The 20,132-nt window shown below is 31.1% G+C and overlaps 1 protein-coding gene across 1 annotated transcript in view; it reads left to right on the forward strand.

Moving 5' to 3' along the window:
- LOC117171493 (tubby-related protein 4) overlaps positions 1 to 13,131 on the forward strand; it is a 152,731-nt gene extending 139,600 nt beyond the window's left edge. The window contains exons 7-17 of the mRNA XM_033358852.1: positions 797 to 885; positions 3,236 to 3,370; positions 7,703 to 8,108; positions 8,182 to 8,359; positions 8,440 to 9,408; positions 9,496 to 10,111; positions 10,183 to 10,296; positions 10,385 to 10,607; positions 10,728 to 10,904; positions 11,087 to 11,234; positions 12,361 to 13,131. Coding sequence (XP_033214743.1) covers positions 797 to 885; positions 3,236 to 3,370; positions 7,703 to 8,108; positions 8,182 to 8,359; positions 8,440 to 9,408; positions 9,496 to 10,111; positions 10,183 to 10,296; positions 10,385 to 10,607; positions 10,728 to 10,904; positions 11,087 to 11,203 — 3,024 coding nt within the window. The 3' untranslated portion in view covers positions 11,204 to 11,234; positions 12,361 to 13,131. The remainder of the gene's footprint in view (positions 1 to 796; positions 886 to 3,235; positions 3,371 to 7,702; positions 8,109 to 8,181; positions 8,360 to 8,439; positions 9,409 to 9,495; positions 10,112 to 10,182; positions 10,297 to 10,384; positions 10,608 to 10,727; positions 10,905 to 11,086; positions 11,235 to 12,360) is intronic.
- Positions 13,132 to 20,132: the final 7,001 nt, after the last annotated feature.

Consider the following 20,132-nt stretch of genomic DNA (forward strand, 5'->3'; position numbering starts at 1 on the left):
TTTTTAAACATTTAAAACAATTATTTTAATTCTTTTTATTAATTTAAAGAGATTGTTTAAAAAGATTTAAAACCATTGAAAAAATTGTTTGATATTTTCAAAAAAAAACGTAGAAGTTTATGAGGCAATTCTTCTTAATTTTAAAACATTTTTCCAAATTTTAGGAATATTTCGAATAACTTTAAAAAATATTTAGAACTTTTAAAGGGTTTCAGAGATTTAAATAATCTAAAACTTTGAAAGATTTCCGAAAATTGATAAACTCCTTTTAAAATTCTTCCAGACTTCTAAAAGTCCTAAATAGCTCTTAAACTGACTTGAATTTTCCAAGAAAACGCACTTTTCTGAAGGATTAAAAAAACTTGAAAAGCGATTGACCAAGTGTATAGAGCTTCAAGGAGATTATGTTGAAAAATAAAAAAAAATTTACCCAAAAAAAATTGTTTTTATACTTCATTCTAAGGACTTATTGAACTACCCTCGTACATCAAGGTGGTCGCAAATTTTTATTTTCAAAATACCCTAATTATTTCCTTTAGTAATTTTACATTTTTCCCCACCATTAATATTTAAAAACCATGAACTTAATATTATAGCATTTTTTAAATGCAATTTTTAATAAACGCAAAGAAACAATTTAAAATTCAAATAAAAAATTTTTGAGTTTGTTATTCTTGACAGTTATTTAAAGCCCCTCATACAGAAACTCTTTGTCTTTTGCAAGATTTTTTTAAATATCCGAGACACGCTATTGTCCCGATATTATTAACTAATTTTTTTTCAATATTGATTTCAGTGTCCGGTATCGGCTTTGACATGGGGTCATAATGACAGGAGGCTTTTCGTAGCAACGGGTGCACGCGTTCATGCTGCCTGGGTTTCTAGGTAAAATAAAATATTTCATTTAATCAAAGAACAATGAGCAATTCATATACGGTCATTAAAAAAAACGAATTCTAAATTCGATTTTCGGCAAAGGTATTAAAAAAAGAGCTGTAGGCCTCGAACTCACGCCTCTATTGACACTTTTTGGCACTTTTTTTTTTAATGCTGCAAAGTATTTTGCTATTATTTTCAAAAAAATGACACTAATGCTTCTATTTTCTCAAATTACTCGCCAATGCAACTATTTCTTCTTTTAACTTTGAAAATATTTTCAACCATCTCTGCTAGATTAGTTAAAATAACATATCCGCAGTATCAAAAATCAAAATTTCAAAAGAATTTCACGAATTAAACATTTTTTTAAACCATTAAAAGAGATTAAACTTTTTTTGAACAGATTCTAACGGATTCCTAGAAGTTTAAAAGAATTTACGCTGATTTCCGCGATTTGAATAGATTTTGGAAAGGTCCCAAAGCTTTTTGACCATTTTAAAAAATTTCACGGGATTTGAGGAGATTTCAAAAAGTTTCATCTGATTTCAGACTTCAAAATTTTAATTTTAATTTTTATAAGAAATTTCAAGTGATATTATAAATTCTATGATAATTTACTAGGTTTCAAAGTATTTCAATTGTGAAAGTTTTCAGGGAAATTGAAAGAATTTTTAGATAACGTTAGAAAGTGAATGAAATGGAGAAAAATTCGAAGGGATTTCTATATATTTTATGAGGCCTGAGATAAATTAAATATTAATTAAAAGATTCCATAAGACTTTACGGAATTTTTATAAATTTGAAGGTATTTAAAAAAATGTGTGAGTTTTCCAGGGATTTCAAAGATTTGATTCAATTTTAAAGAATTTTATAGGATTTCTAAAATGTCAGTTTGAAAGATATTTTACAGGATTTTATTTGGTACGGTTTTCACTTGAGATTTTCAAAAATCTAACAAATTTATTAATTTCAAAGGATTTAAAATAGTTTTGGGTGTTTTAAAAGATTTCAAAAAATGTTTATATTCTACTTAATCAGTGGATTCAAAATAAAATAAATAATTAAAGGGTCTCACGACAGAATTATGTAGATGCCAAGAATAAAATGTTCGAGAGAGAAAAAACGTTCTCAAAATTCGAAATATTTTTGAGAAAAAAAATGAGAAAGGACATTCGAGAGCTGATAGAGCTCTATAATCATAATCATATCTATAAAAAGAGTTCCTAGAATGTAATGCTATCCGAGATAAATATCAAAATTATCATCCTCAGATCTAACCATCAAAAAGCAATGACTAACTTATTTAAACATTTTTTTCTAAACGCTAATGAACATAAAATATATGAATTAAACCCTAGAAATGCGTTACAAGATAAATATACCAATTTTGATCAAATATTTGGAAAAGTGAAGCGCAAAAACTAATAGATGATATTTTAAGGAATTTTTTTACATTGTTCAATTAATTTGATTATCACTGCGAGTTACGAAATTCTAAATTAGTTCTTAGGAATTAATAAAACCATTCGATTCCGCTAAAAAAATTTCTGAAAGGCTTTGCTTTTCACCAAAAGTAGAATAAATAAACAATTCTATGGTTTACAGTTTATATTCATGATATATAACAAACTAGATAGAGTAAAAAATTGTTTAATACATTCATTTTATGCCAATTTTTCCTGAGAATCAAATAGTGCTATTAGTTTTTCCGTGTCTCGAATATTTGAACAAATTGTCGAAATAAAAATGCTTTAACAATTTAAAAAGCAAATTTTTGTCACCACAGTGTACAGCAGAATTCTAGAGAATTAAAAAAATCGTAGTTGTTAAGAAAGTTTTGTCTAAAAACGAGTCGTCAAGTATTAAAATTCAACCATATTTTTTAAATTGTTAAGAAGCAATAATACAAAAATATTTTGAAAAAAAATTTCCAAAATAAAATTTGTTGTAAGTTTTAACATTTTTCAATTAAAAATTATGTTTTACTTCAAGCGCAATCCTCAGTAATATTATTTTGATTCTAAAAATCACAGAAAACATATTTTTCAGACATTTGATTTTTGAGTCGAGAACATTCATAAGAATCTAAAATCAATTATTTTTTTGATGTTACGGAATCGATTACTAGCAAGAAAAGAAATTTGTAAATGGTCGAGAATATATGAATATGTTTTTCCAGCAGTCATCACAGAAAAGTGCTTCTCCATACTCGAGTAGCAGTATTTCCTTTTTTTTAGAGTACGTAATGTAACGACCAGGTTTCTGTCCTTGAATGTTGTGCAGTAGAACTCTTGAAAAACAAAAAAGAAAGGCCGAAACTGGTAAGAATGTGTGAATATGTATTCAAAATTTTCAGGAGGGTAGGATCGCTTCAGCTTCTGTCTCGACTCGCTGTAAGGGCAGCCCTCACTAAAGAATCCAGTGTACAACAACTACCACTACCACCAAGACTGAGGGCGCTAGTCGCTGCACTCTTTGCGAGCACGATACGGTAAGAAAATCATATAGTACGGTGAAGTTATAAATGAATATGAAAAAATTCCCTCATCCCCTCGCTTATTCATACACCCCTAGTCTCTAAAAACATCCCCTAGACGGCCTTTAAGAGAAAATATTCTGGCGCTGGCCAGCCCCAAACTAGACCGTCTAGACTCGAATCTACCGCAAATAATACGGTCTATGGTTTCGGCCTGGTCAGCACTGTAGCACTTTTGTAAAGTCACCGGCTAGCTAACAAGTGAATAATATATAAATAATTGACAAACAAATAAAATAGTAAAAAATATTTTCTATTCTTCTGGAACCCTGCTGTCCAAAATTGTAACCGAAAATATTGAAATTTTAGAAAAATTCTAATTATTCAACATATTGTTAGTTCTTAAAATACTTTAACTTCTATATTCAATATAATGCTAGAAAAACGCATTCGCAGGAAATTCGCAAGCACAGGGAATCGAACTCTACCATTTTAAATTTAAACTGCGCATGCTACCACTAGAATACAGAATATTATAATTCATTTCTAACTACAATGGAGAATCACTCATTTACTAAAAGCACTACAATTACTGAAAATATTCTTTTAAAATAGAGTATCTCATATTTTAGGAAAACTTGTTTATATCTATGAGAATATTATTCTTGTGATTTTTTTTTTGTTTTAAGGAAAAAATGTCTCAGTTAATTTTTTATTTTTTTTTAGTTATAGACACCCTGACAATTTTTTGAAATTAGATCAGGGCCAGGCTAGAATATCAAAACAATAAAGCCAAAAAATTATAAAGTTAATTTTTTATGTTGAACAATTTAAAACAGTCTAAATATTTTTAAAGACTAGTTAATAAAATTTGCCTGATTAACACTCAGAAATTGTCACTCTATGTAAAACTAACCAGAGTTAGGTCTAGGCCAGAATATCCTGTCAACAATAGACGGTCTAGACGAAACCAGATCTAGGCCAAATCAATCAAGCAAAAGAAACTGGTTTAGACGATTTTTTGTTGAATAATTGAATGTTCCACAAGATAATTACATTTTCAACAAATTGCTTAAATTTTTAGCAAGAAAAGTTGAATCTTAAACAAAATTTTTACTTTCAACCAAGAAGCATGACATTTTTTTACCGTAAACGATCAATATTTAACCCAAAAGGAGGAATTTCTAACAAAATAGTTAAATTTTAGTTTAAAAAACTACTTTTCAAAGACGAATAAAAAACGAATTATCAACCAATTCAATTCAACTAAAAGCTTATATTTTCACAAAATAGTTGAATCAGCAACAAAGAAGATGAATTTTCAACAAATAAAATTAATTTTCTGCCTAAATATAGATAAATTCAATTAGGTTCACTTTTAATCGGATAATTTTAACTAATTGTATAGTTAACCCTGAATCAATAGTTTTTATATTTTAAAGCTGCATTGATTGTGGATAGTAAAGAGTAAAGGTTTCCAGCATTTCTGTTACCGACAAAGTATTGACTTGAAGATTTATGAAGATGTTTTTTTACTTTTACGCTATTTCAAATTAAGACTATAATTATTTTTTGAGTTTTCACATTTGCAATTGAAAGCAATCGACATCAATTTACAAGGCAACCTTCATATTGTATAGATTAGCGAATCGCCATTTTAACATTTCCAATTAATTTCAATAGAGAATTTTGTTTTGCTTCCGCTGACGCCCCCTTCCGCCCTGTTACCAACCGTAGTTTTCAGCGCAATCTCTTCACCCTCAAATTGACAACGTAGTTTATGGTCAGCCACATATGGTTACATTATAGTAAAACAGCTCATCCACCGATCGATATTGAACAAGAGAACCAGTCACGTTTCGGCCATATTCTGAAAAATTGTCTTCTACTTGAGAAACGCTCTCACGAATACTATACATCCGTTTTACGATCCTTTCCCCTCGAGCTATCTAAACCGAAAGGGAAATAAGATGGAAAAATGTACACTTTCTGGTGGGTAAAGAGTCTCTTCTTCACATAGAATCGGTTTTTTTATGTTTACAGTTTCGTCATTGCATATGAAACATTTTTTAAATTAAAGCGTCAAAAACGCCAGGATTTCGAAATTTAAATTCTCGATTATAAAAATTGTTTGCCTTTGAACTATTCGAATACTTCAAGCTCCCAAGATTAAATATTTAAAATATTCAATACCTTCAATTTTCAAACTTTTTAATATTTAGAGCCATATAATCTTTTCTTTTTTTGATTAGTCCTTATTTTAAATTCTTGAAATCTGAATTACAAATCAGGGTTGCTACAAAATTTAATGACTTTCACTGACGATTTTTTTTCTGGACGTTAAAAATGTTAATTTCCTATTTAAAAACAACCATACACTAGGAGATTAATTGCGCAAATTAGAAAATGTTTATTTCTGAATTTATTTTTAAGAATTTTAGTGACAACAGTCATACAAAATTCTGTAAAGGAATTGAAAAATCTCACATAACAAAATTTTTTACTGAAAATAAATTTTGACCCATTTATTACCAGATTTTTTCCTTGTTTTTTTTTTAATTTTAATTTTACTTAAATTATGTCCTTAATTAAACAATATTTTTAACAAAATTTAAACATATTTTTAAATACATAATTTCAATAAATAATTTTATTAATTTTAAAATAAAAACCGAATGCTCAGATAAACCATAAAACAGAAACAAAGCCGGGGCGCTAACGACCCACTAGGTAAGTAGTTTACTTTCTAATCAGGAGAGACAACTTTTTAACAAAAGAGATGAATTTTCAACCAAGAAAGATTTGTTAGTCAATAATAAAAAAGATTTTAATCTCAAAAGTTAAATTTTCAACAAAAAATATAAATTTTCTACTAAAATAATAAATTTATAACCAACTATTTAAATTTTCAACCATAAAGATTACTTTTTAAATAAAAAAGGTCAATTTTGAAACAAAAATAGAATAATGACTTTTTCAGTCAAAACAATGAATTTTCAGATGAAAAAGAACAATTTTGAAGAAAGAAACTAAAAAAAACTTTTGAACCAAAAAAAGAATAGTTACATTTTCATTTAACATTATTTTTTAACGAAAAAAAACAACTAATTACAACAAAATAGTTCAGTTTTTAACCAAAGAAATGAATCCTTAACTAAATTGATGAGTTTTTTTATCAAGAAGGTCAATATTCTATCAGAAAATACGATTTTTCAACTAAGAGATACATTTTTAACAACACAAAAAAGAAGATTTTAGAAAAAAGGTAAATTTTTAATAAAAAAGGTTTTTGAACTCCAATGATTAATTACACAGGGCCACAAGATGAAATTGAGGTGGAGCATCTTTCAGCCTAGTTGACCTTTATGTTTTTGGGGTCGCTGATCACGATCCCGGTGTCCATATGACCCCATCACGTCTAGATCAAGGTCAAATGAAAGCCAAACACCTTAATTCGGTGATGCAATTTTTTTACCCCGGATTCTGAAAGAGCGGAAAATTTTACGTCCGAATACGTCTTGACCTGTTGGTCAAACCGAACTCTGAAGGTCATTTGGAGGTCACCTAGAGGTCAAATCCTTCTTTTGATCTCTCAGCTGATGTGTTAGCTATGAACGGGTCTCGAACCAGTGGACCTTTATGTTTTTCGGGTTGCTGATTACGATCCCGGTGGATGTGATTTCGTGAAATGATAGGTTCAAAGTCTAAAATCAGAAATTGAACGAGTTAATTTTTAATTCCAAGCTTGAGTGTTTACATTCAACCGACTTTAAATTTCAGACCATGGGCCTATCATTTTACGAAATCACATTCAACTTTTGAGCATTTTCACCGTAAGGGATGACCTTAGATTTGACCAACAGGGTCATTCTCCACGTCAAGCAGAGGCCAAGATTTATTACTTACATAATATGCTATAAGAAGGGACATCGTGAATCGATATTTTTTGTGCCTGCTCCCAGGGCACCTCCACGTGGTGACGGTGGGCAACGGGTCAAGAAAAAAGAATGACTTTTAAAAAATGCTTATATTTTTAACAAAATAATATTTAAAATCTTTACAGGAGGGGGGGGGGGGTTTGCTAATTTCAGAAAAAAGCCTTACGTTAATTATAGATGACCGCTAAACATTAACTTCAGTTTATCGAAAAATCCCTCTCTTTAAGGTTTGACCTGGTAGTCCCTGCATTTTCTTGACCAGTTTTAAATTCCCTGATTTTCCAGAATTCGCTAACCTGTAGGAAACCTGCAAATAAAAATCTAGTCTGATAAAAAACAGAAAGGTTTGAGAAACACCTAGTTCATAAATTCATGAAGAAACCATTTATTATTTTCTAATTTATATTAGATGCTGCGTGCCAGAACCGAGAGATTTGAGAAGATTCGTTTCGAGGCCACCACCAGGAGGTGGAAGGCTTCACTGTACGATGCTGAGACACGCTGGAGAACCCGCACCCTGTTACACCCTTTATTTGGAATATTTGGGCGGCCTAATACCACTTCTGAAGGGAAGAAGAACCAGTAAAATTCGTCCGGAGTTTGTGATATTTGATCCTCAAAGCCAAGGCTCTTGCCATTTTCTCGAGTTTCCGACTTCCTCTCAGTATCCGATGTTTAGCGATGGATCTGATACAGAAAGGGATACTGCTGATTTATGTGGATCACCAAGAAACAGGCGGAAAAACAAAAGAAGACGAGAGGAAAAATACTGTGAAGAAACAGACGATCTTGCTTATGTTGATACTTTACCTGAAGTAAGTTCTTCATACAAATAAATCTAAAAAATTAAATTTTTTTGTTAAAAACAATACCTATTGTCTTTTTTAGCATGCTCGGTTGGTCGAAGTCACATCAAACATCTGGGGCACCAAATTCAAAATTCACGGTTTAGCTGATTCCATACCAGCAAACTTGGGCCAAGTGACTTACAGAACATCTTTATTGCATTTGCAACCACGACAAATGACCCTAGTTATTACCGAACTTCGGGATGATTTACCTGCAGGTAATTTTGAAACTAGTGCCTCTATCCTAATGATTTTTGAAATATCTTATTAATTTATTACTTAACTGATTTGCTTCTAGGTCCAGACCCCAGTTTCAACCCGAACCTATTCTCGGAAGACGAGGAGGAAACATTCCAAGAACCACAGAGTGCATCCAGAAATTCCACAGAAGTTCAACCACCACCCATAGCTCCGATGACTCCTCGAGCAACCAGACTAAGTTCGACTCGACCAAAATCACAAATATCTAATCAATTTTTAGCCAACGATTCACTTTCTCCAGCTTTAGCTCGAGCCGAGAGTTACGAAGACGAGTTTCCTTATGGAGATCTACAAGACATGGTTTTGTGTGAAAACATGAGGTTTTCTTCTAACAACACCTATCGGACGCCTCCTAGACACAACGCTCCAAGATGCTGTGACGTTCCAGCTCTCCAGTCTCCTAAAAACGCAGTAGCTCCAACCCAGACTCTAATAGCTACTTCCAATCCAAGCACAGATTTCACTGGCAGTATCCAGAGGGTAAAAACCGCGTTAGCTGATCAAACTAACATGAATATAAAAAAGGAATTAGAACACAACAAAATAAACCAGATTACTGATGAGAAGCTTGGAAATTGTCACTCTATTATTCCCACGTCTATCCAGAATGGTCAGATGTCCAATGGAAGCAGCCTTCGGTCTCAAAATTCGATTTTACACGGCCTCAGCACCAGTAGTGGCTGCACCCAAACCCAACCAATTTATTTCAATGGTGTTAGTGGATCCAGTTGTTCCAACAGTGGGTCGAGTAACCAGAGTGCCATTCAAGCTTCTCAAAATTTTGTACAGTCGAAAAATAGTTTTAATAGTGGGACGAGTACCTTGAGTGGTAGTTTGTCTTCTCCAAATGGTTCTCAAGTGAGGGATAAGATTGGTGCGACTAATGGTGCGATTTCACCCACTTCTTCTCAGCAAGTTGATGGGATATCGAGTCAGAACAATGTTGGTCAGTATCTCTGTCAGTGCACGCTGAAGAGGAAGGATGGCAAGAGTAGCAACTGTTGTGGTTAGTGTTCCCTGATTAGTTTTTCTATTTAGGTCATTAAGATTTCGTAATCTTTAAATTTTTTTTCAATTTTTTGTAAATTTCTAGGAAAATTAAACTCGCCTCATCAATCCACAAAACCAGATGACTGTAAATACCTCGACGAAGAGGCCCGCCTAGACTTCGAGGGTCTGAGTCAACCCCGAGCAGTTCATAGGACTCCAACGGTGATGAGCATCGGTCCTCTTTGCTCTGCTGATTCCATAGTTAGAAGTTGCAGCGTTGGATATTTGGATTTGGTGGATGCTCAGCTAGTTCCTTGCGATGTGGCCTTGAAGATGCTCAGGAAGGATGCACCTAACAAAAGGTTGATCCTAGTTTCAAGGAAACCAAAAAAGAGAAGAAAGAATAAAGTACAGAATGAGATTGGTCAGCAGAATGCAAAACCACCGCGACTCAGGAATTGTGGAAAATCTAGAAGCCTTGATTCGAGTGATATATTCCCAAGCACAGAGCAGATATCTTTGCCACCGAAGTTACCAGAACATGCAGAAGAACAGGGAAATGGGAATTATGAAGGAAATGAGAATGATAACAATGATGTTGAGGTCAAAGAAGTTATAGAAGAAAGTTGTAGCAAGCTGGAAGAAAGTCAACCGAAAAGGGAGTCTTTGGAAGTTAAGGAGAAAGCGGGCCAGTTGGAAGCATGTGCCTCTCCTGCTAGGTGAGTTTTTAAATATCGTCTTGATCAATTCGTATATCGTTATTCTCTGACTGTAATGTGGGCTTTTTCAGAGGATCGAGTCACAGTGGTTCGGTGGCTTCGTCTCTAGATGGATTAGCTGCAAGACTCAGAGATTTTGATGAAAGTCATTCTCTACCACCACCATCACCTCGTCCTTCTTCAAGGTATGATCAATAATTATTTACGATCTATTTGAATTCCATATTAAGTTTGAACTCCTTTTCCTTTTATCACTGACGTTTTTTTTTAAAGATTGCCAAGGAGTTCACCTAGCAGTCCAGCTCCATCCAAAAAAGGAAAAAGACCAGCCTCGGCTTCTCCTATTAGAAGAAGACTTCTTTCGAGTCCTTTGTTGAATAGAAGAGGAAGAAGAAATCGAACTGAAAGTTCAGATGATGAGGGTCCGGCGCAGGATGAAACTTCGAGAAGCTACCGTAATTTAGAAACTTTCCAGAAGGCACAACTTCGACAGAAGGTTTGTCCCCAAAAAATAAATTTAAACTGTGACATCTGATGATCATTCAATCAACTATTTAAAATAATATTTATGTTGTATTATATTTCGATTTTAATATAATACTTTTGGTTGATTTAGTTGAAACAAAGAGGAGCGGGTGCCGGGCACAAACCGGAAGTAGTTCGGCGGGAGCTGGTTATGCACAACAAGGCACCGATGTGGAACGAATCAAGTCAAGTTTATCAACTCGATTTCGGTGGAAGAGTCACGCAAGAAAGTGCGAAAAATTTCCAGATCGAATTCAGAGGAAAACAGGTGATTAAATAAACTTATTCGTGTCAATAAATGGGATCTTGTCTCTGCAAAAAATGACGGGTATAGATTTCACGAACAACCCTTAGTTTTAATCAAATCGCAAACTAAAATTTAACATGGACCGTAACATTTTTAGGGCCCCAGTAATAAAATACTAAAAAAGTATTCAATTTAACTTTTAGGTGATGCAGTTTGGAAGAATAGACGGAAATGCCTACACACTGGATTTCCAGTACCCCTTCAGCGCCTTGCAAGCTTTTGCCGTTGCCTTGGCGAACGTTACGCAACGGCTCAAGTAACCATCACTCCCCAGTTGTGAATTTGATATACGTACGGATTTGTTTATCAATTCGGTAATCTCATATTAGAAATGATCCAAAATTTTCCGAATTTGATGCTTTTGTTTTCGAATTTCAGAAATTGTTCAATTATTAGTCGAGGCATCTGGTTTTTTTTTACCGTTATAAATAGGTAGGGTAACGGAACTGATTTCCGAGGTGGAAGGATTTTTTGGGGAAACAGTTGATTTCTTCTAACCTAAAACTTAAATAAATAATTTTCTAAATAGAAGTAATTAAATCAGTTTCTGTCAAGCTTCTGAATGAAAAAAGCGTACGTTCAATTTTTTAAAATTGTGTCAATTTTATTTTGTTCTTGGAAATTTTGCTCTAAACTTCAGTGAGAAGGTTTAATCTACACAAACACTATTTTCGGAACTTTTGAAGTGATTACTTCTTATGGCACGGTCTGAAGTCGCAACAATGGGTAACGGTAACGCTCTATCTCTCCTTCGCTTCTTCCACTTACTGACCCTTTCAATCCCTCTCCCTTTCTATCTCTCCTTCGCTTTTTCCACTTCTCTCCCTCTCACCCTCTCTCTCTCTCTCTCTCTCTCTCTCGCTCGCTCGTGATCTCCCCCTATCATCTCTCTCGCTCTCTTTCTCTTCAATCTTGGCTTTTACACTCAAACTAACGTTCTGACAGTATTAGTAGTGTATAGCGGCATGCGCTCTTCTTATAGTTCCTGGTTCGCACACATGGTTCGCACGAGTGCTGTTTTCAATACAATTACTCATTCATTTGGAACCTAATCCGAAATCGTTTAATTAATTCGAGAAATAGTTCAACTATTTTTTTATGTTAAAAGATTTCAAAGCAATTTACATCATATGAAGTTATCACTTCTGCCGGGCGTCCCACGACGGATCACGTATTTTAAAAAACATTTTTGCAACGGGTAGTAGTCATGTCTTTGTATCAGGAATACTAAATACACCATTACATCAACAAAAAACACACGTACCTAGTTAAACGACAAAAAAGTCTTTTTTCGTACGAGATGTCTGGACTATATGTAAAAAATTGCAAATTTAAGAATTTCTCAAATATAAATTTCAAGAATAACTAAAGAACACTTAACTAATGAGCGAGACATTTTAATCAAATCTTTTTTCAGATCTATACGAAATTTGGAATACGAATACTAGTCAAGTAAAGAAAAATATTGAACTCAGCACGACACTGACTGAAGAGTTCCATTGATGAAGAGGAAACATGAAGGAATGGTCGATACTTAATTTTGGAAATCTTAGCCCGTTAGGTATTCAAGTGTTATGAAGCGTGAAAAGCATTATTTTCTCTTTCTATGTGTACACCACTAACAGTTCCTTTTCGAAGTAATGAGAATTTAATTTTCTCGCGAATTAAAAAAGTCCGGAAAATAAAAAAGATTTCAATCCAGCGAATTTCAAGTAGGATTTTTCCGATTTTTGCACAAAAAAAAGCTTTCTTTAGCATACGTAGATCCAACTACCGTCCAGAACACGCACACGGCAGTAAAATAGGAAATTGAGGTTCAACGCCATTTAGAGCCCACACTGCTGGGCCGATTTCGTAATATTTTAAAATAAAAAACAGGTAAACTCTTGAGAATTTTTTTGGGCCGTTTATTGAAAATCAATGTTTGGTAAGCATCATTTATTATTTTTTTGTTTTAAGGTATAGAAATAGTGTACTTACATTTATTGAAGAGAGTGTAATATTCTGGATAAAGTTCCATTGCTTCCTTCATTGTTAAAAAAGGAATGAACAACAATTAAATTGTCTTGTATTTTAAAGCCTGGGAGCATTTTTCTTTCCGATTTTCTTGTAGAATCATGAAAAATTAATGTCTTGTTACAACTAAACACTGGAATATTACATAATTAATTTTCATAAACAATGGTTATAAACAAATTCATTACGTAAGGGCTTTTTGATATAGAAAAATTTGTTTTTTAGAGCATTCTTATATTAGCCCTACAAATAATATTTTAACTGCGCGTCATGAAAAGAAAATTTTTTAAATATTAAAAACAATTGCGATAAAAAAATTCCATTATTATTGACTTTTAGATGTAGAAAATGTGTTTCTTCAAAAGAATCGTTTATTTTGCCTCCAAGAATAATATTAATTTCAACAAAATCTATTCACACTCAACAAAAGGTTTCTTTGCTATAAACAATTGTGATAAACAAATTTATTAAATAGGCGCTTTCTGGTATATAAAATGCATTTTTTTGCAATTTTATTTATTTTACCCGCAAGAATAATATTTCAACGAGATTTAGTGACACTCAACATTTTTTATTGTTATAAACAATTATGATAAATTAAATTCATTAAATAGGTTGTTTTAGGTACAGAAAATGAGTTTTTAGTCTAATTATTTATTTAATCTCAAAAATAATGTTTCAACGGAAGTTAGTCACTCTCAAAACCATTTTATTAGCTATAAACAATTATGATAAACAAATTCGTAAAATCGACGCTTTCAGACAAAGAAAATTCATTTTTGAGCTGAATTGTAACCATATCTTGATGAAATCTATTCACATGCAGCAACATGTTTCTTTGTTATAAACCATTAGGATAAAGGAATTCATTAAACAGACGCTTTTAGTTACAGAAAATGCGTCGTTTAGCATAATTATTTATATCGCCCTCAAGAATAATATTTTAACGAAACTTATTCATGTTTTTGTTAGCAGAATCGTTTATTTTACCCTCAAGAATTATATTTCAGCGAGATTTATTAACAGCATTTTTCTTTTGTTATAAATAATTTTTATAAACTAAATTTACGAAATAGCTACTTTTTGGTACAAAAAAATGTGTTTTCTTAGCAGAATTGTTATTTTATCCTCAAGAATAATATTTTAACAAGATATACTGACACTCAACAACAGCCTCAATTATTATAAATAATTTCGATTAAAAAATGCATTAAATAGGCGATTTTAAATATAGAAAATACGTTTCTTTAATAGAATCGTTTATTTTATACTGAAAAATAATATTTCAACTAAATTTATTGATACCCAACAACATTCTTCGTTGTTATTATTCTCATAGATTCTGAAACTCAAGATCTGTCTATTAACAATAATTCTGCTGAAAAATCATTTTCATTTTTTAAAAGCGCTAATTTAATTAATTTGTTTTTAATAGTTGTTTATAACAATAAACAATGTCCTCAAGTATTAATACATACATTTATAGTATTTTGTTTACTGTAAAATAAAAAATGCACTAAAAGTACGATATTCTATAAATATAATCGCTTATTTTATGAATTTGCTTATAACGTGGAAAAATGTTGTTGAAGTATTGTTTTGAGGTTAAAAAAAACGATTATGCTAAACAATAATTTTTTTTTTATTTAGAAGCGTCTATTTAAATAATTTTTATCGCAGAATTGTTTATAATAAGTAAAAATGTTGTTTATCGTAAAAAAAATCCCTTTGATCTATTATTCCTGGCGGTAATATAAACGATTCTGCTAAAAAAAACTTATTTTCTTCATAAAAAAGCGTCTGTTAATTATTTCTCTTTATCAGAATATAATTTTCCAATGTTTATTTATAATAAGACATTAATTTTAGATGATTAAACAAGAAGATCGAGTAGATAGCACAAATATAAAAATAAGTTGTTTTTTTAGCACTTTGTAACTTAAATAACAAACTGACCTGATTTTATTTTCGAAAATCGTCTCCACGAAATTGCTCAGAATTTAATTATATTTCAATAAAAAAAAGCGAAATCGGCGAAAAAATGTAGCCTCTAAAACATTTCGGATACTATTTACCTATTTTGCCGTACTGTGCCACGTTCCGTTTCTCCCGATTTCGAGCGCTGATTTGTATAGTTTATACGTCGAGTTGAAATATAGTAATACTGTTGAAAAATGTCGTATTTAATTTTTGGTCGGCCAATGTACTCAAATTTTATATGATATTCTTAGGATTTATACAGGACATCCTAAAGTAAGAAATGGGATTTTATATTAGCAAATTGTGTCAAAAAATCTCAAATACAAATATTTCAGAACCTTGGAATTAAACATTTTTAACTATTTAAATATCGGAAGCTTACAAATTTTTCTTCTAACTCAAAAACAGTTTGAAATTCTTCTTCTAAATTGAAAATATTTACTTTTGAAAATTATAATTCTTCATTTTAGTAATAGTCTCATCATTCTAATTAAAACGTCCTTGTAGCTTTTAAATCTGGAATAGTAGCATTGACGTCGGGCCTGAATTGCCTTTATTTTCGGGTCGGAGCTTGGAAACACCTCTGAAACCTTACTTAATATTCTTCAAGATTAATTTTCACATGCCTAAAGTGAAAGTAATATTGGACCTAAAAACAATTCAGCTACACTGAATGTGTCTGATCAATCTCAGAATAGGACTCACAATGTTCATACGGCTAAAAATGTATACCGATCTCAATTTCTAATTATAATCTTAATTTATTGTTCCTAGTTAAATTATATTTATTATTTAAACTCAGAGAGACTTATAGTTTCTCAGGTTGTAATTATCTGTGATAATTTTTAATTTTTTTAATTGCAATCCTAAGATCTTTTTATTTTATATCTTTATATTATTGCTAATTTCATTAAAAAACTTTATTTGAAGATTATGAATTAAAATATCACTGAAGTTCGCATCATTTATAAACGAAAATACCGCATTTCCAAAAATTATTCAAATCAATTTATTATAGTGCATTTATCGTAAAAATAATTTATTATATGATTTTACATAGTATTAACAAATTGTCTTTTAATAATTGCTTATACTTGATATTCAACAAGACACAAAAAAGTTTTATCCCAATATCCTCATCGGAATACTCTGTTTTAATCCCATACGTGCTCTGAAATGTAGATGAAATAATTCGGAAAAAATTATAACTTTCCCCTAAATATGTGAGCCTTAAATTTTCTTTCACTTGTCACTTGTATTTGATTTCAGCAAGACCAAAAAAAGACTCATCTCAATATTCTTCTCGGAAGACTGCGTGTTATCCACCCATGCACGTTTTCTTACATTTTAGAGTGAGCGGTAAGATAAAACACATTCTTTGATAAGGATATTGGAATTAAACTTTTTTGCCTGTTGCCTGGAATCAAATAAAAGTAATAAGTGACAGAAATTTTTAGAACCAGACGCTAAGAGAAAAGTTACCATTTTTCGGATGGGTAAAAAATGCAGTCTTTCAATAAGGATATTGGGATGAAACTTTTTTTGTATGGTAGCACATCGAATACAAGGAATCAGTGAACACAAATTTAATAACCGGTCGTTTAGAGGAAACTTTGATTTTTTTAAATTTGTTTAGTAAACATTTTATAGGGTATGGTTGGACAAGACGCAGTCGTCCGACAAGGATATTGGGGTAAAAGTTTTTCTTGTGTTATTGGACATTCAGTGAAAATAATTAATGAAAAAAAATTTTAAACTGGACGCTTATAGGAAAGCTAGAATTTTTGGGGTTTGTCTTGTAAACATTTTAGAGTGCGTGGGTAGAAAAAACGCAATCTTTAGAGAAGGTTATTGGGATGATACTTTTTCTGCTATTGTTCGGCAGCGAGTGTAACTAATTAGTTAAATACAATCCAAGAAAAATTGAGAAAAATTCTAACTTTTTTCTAATCTTTAGAGGACAGTTAGCATTTTTGAAGTTCTAAACATTCAAATAAACGAAATTTTTTACTGATGACTTAGCAAACCAGGAAAAGTGCTAAAATCTTTGTTAATTTATATAGGAAATAATGTATTATTGAAAAAGAATTATAATGCATAATTTAAATTGCAGTTGCAATTATATTCATGGGTAAAATAAAAATATCGAAAAATATTTCGTTCATTTGAACGTTCAGAAATTCAGGTAAATCAACATGAGGTAATAGTGAATTGTTATAATTTGAAATCATATACCACATTATTTTTAAAATAATTAAACGAACAAAAATGATCATAGTAATTAAGAACAACTTTATTTTTTCGTTTATAACCGTACAGAAATCAGTGATATTTAATCAATTATTTGAAAAAAGGGAAAGCGTTGAACGAAGACTAAATTATATGGCATACAATTTTTCTTAGGATCATAAATTTAAAGAGAGCTTATATAGTGCATAAGAAAGTACATTTTGAACTTGACGTTACAGCAGAAATTTGATAATGTACATTGAACGTTGCACCTTACGAAGTAAATGTCGTATTTTCTGTGCAACATACGCTCACGAATTGACGGTATTGTATAAAATAAAATTAAGCTAGATATCCAAGTAATTATTAAATAATCAGATTAATTCAATGCGTGCGTTACTCGAGTTTCTAGAGTCACTCTCGTGGATTTTTGTTTGTTTGGGAGAATTTTATTCTCTACTCATTAATAACATTAAATTTAGTTTTTTCTAAGCTCTGTTAGAAAAATTGTTCTGCAAATTATGGAAGAACTGCATTAATTGTCGTCCTGTTGTTTACTGAATCTGTAAAGCAAAGTATTTTTAGCTCGATGTGCAGTAATCAGAGTCGCGGGTTTCATAAGTCCTCTCTTTTCTGATTCGTTATTTATTTAAGTTTACTTATTTATAATAAAAATTAAATTATTTGTATTAATGTTTTAAATTGTTAAAAGTATATTCGGCTCTGATAAAATTACGTGTATGCTTCGCACTTATTCTACTTTCAAGGTGTAAGTGTAAATACGGAGATTAGTTATTATTTAGAATCATCTCAGAATATTCTAAACTTATAGGCAGCATGGAAAGGTATTGTAACAAGTATTATTACCCTCGTTGTTATAAGTTGATTTTGTAATATCAGCCGAACGAGGACTGAAGTCACATCAGTTAAAAAACTGAATATTGCAAATTTTAGAAATGCATTTGAAGTTAAATACGTATATAACTTTGTGTGCTACAATAGTAAAATATAAATTCCTGATAAATTACTTTCTTGACAAAAAATCAATGTCTCAATTTACTTTTTCAATATAGAGCCCGTTCCATTCTCTAAATTTGAATTATAAATAGATTCGCAAACTACAGAACATATAGGCCAATTTCGCTAAGTTATTTATGGCTTCTAATTTAGATTAATAATTCTAATGCAAAATAAAACTCTAGCCCAAAATCGTAATAATTACATTAATTTTCTAAAATACAATTATTTTTCTAATTAATATTTTTTTCTGAGAAAATCAGAAGGAAATTTGTACCACATTAATGTCCTCCGTAAATCCGTGCCGGTCTAGAGAAAAAGAGAAAACAGTAGTTTGAAAACCCCAGAGGATATAGATTTAGATTATAAAATGTCAATGGAACTTTTGCAAAAATTGAGATGCCAGGAAATGTTGATTATGAGGTGACTGGGTTCAGCAAGTTCGGCCTAAGATTTTACTACATGTACGTTATTATACGCTCTTTCCCGCTTTTTCGTTGTCGGATCAATTCCCTTCGTTTTTTCGGAATATAATAATTATTAAGACTATGATTAATAATGGCGAATATATTATATGTGAATTTTATGACTGATATAAATATATATGTATAAAAAATATATATGATACGATGCGACTTTACATTAAATCCAATTGTATCGGTATTGTTTTTATTACACGGAGGCATTGTTAGTTATTGATTTTCGCCGGAGGTCTAACGATTATTCTGTATAAGTGCAATAAAATTTTGTTACCAAGTACTAATGAATATCGAACATTTGTAAATAAATGCAAAAAATGCAAACCAAAATCTGTGAATTTACTTCTTTTCTAAGTATAAAACCATTTTGGATTATTATTATTTTATAAGTTACATCTTGGACCTTATGGTTTAGGAATTATGTAGAATTTAAAGTTTATTATCGCAGGCTGGTCGCTTTATTCAAGGGATAAAGTGTCCTGTCTTTTACCAAAATTTAAAAGTTCTAACCCTTTGAATTGAATATTTTTTCATTTGACATAATCAGAACTAAACTAAAAATTAAAACGATGTTTAAGCTCTTAAAATTAAAGCTTAACCAAGTTATAACCAAGACTTTTATAAGTTGAATAGCTGAAACATTTCTGATTAAAAAATATAAATTCATGCTATCAGTTTCAATGGTCTAAATTAAAATTATAATTATCTCTTCCAACACATATTTTGATAAACATATTAAGAATAAAACATGTCCCTCTTAAAATTCGATCAATAATTTTAAAAAGTTCGCTCCTTTCACCTGAATGTTAAAAATACGAAATTTGCCCCCCCCCCCCCCCCCCCCCCCCCCACCGTCTACTCAAAAAATGACGAAACAAATCAAGCGCGTCTTCGAATTCAGTAAAACAATTAATTAAAAAAATGCCATCCATTTCAATTAAAAAATAATGAAAAAAAGAAGCGCCTCTTCCAGTTTAGAAAAACCTAAAATATAAATATTCCACCCTTACAACTTGACGAAAATTTTATAAACAATCAATCTCTTCCAATTAGCAAAAATTAAAATCAAAATTTTCTCGCCTCTAGCTCGCTAACAATCTTAAAAAACAGAAAAATGTCACTTTTTCAACACAGAAAAAATGAAAAACCGAAATTCTCTTCCCTTAAACTCAATAACAATGTTAAAAATAATAATTAACTTTTTCGCAATCAGAAAAAAATGTAATCCGAAATTTCCTCCTTACAACTTTTTGTTGAAAACTGAACTATTCTGCTGAAAAATCGTTTTTCGCTTTGGTTGAGAATTAATTCTATTACCTGAAAATTTAACTATTCAATTTTTGGTTGATACTGATCTTTTCTGATTAAAATTTCTTTCTTGATAGAAAATTAATCCTTTGGGTTGAAAGTTTATCCTTTTTATTTTTAAATTAATCTCTTTTGCTTGATCATTAAACCATTTTTTTAA

This window comes from Belonocnema kinseyi, chromosome 4 (genome assembly GCF_010883055.1).
Source record: "Belonocnema kinseyi isolate 2016_QV_RU_SX_M_011 chromosome 4, B_treatae_v1, whole genome shotgun sequence".
Taxonomy (NCBI): Eukaryota; Metazoa; Arthropoda; class Insecta; order Hymenoptera; family Cynipidae; genus Belonocnema; species Belonocnema kinseyi.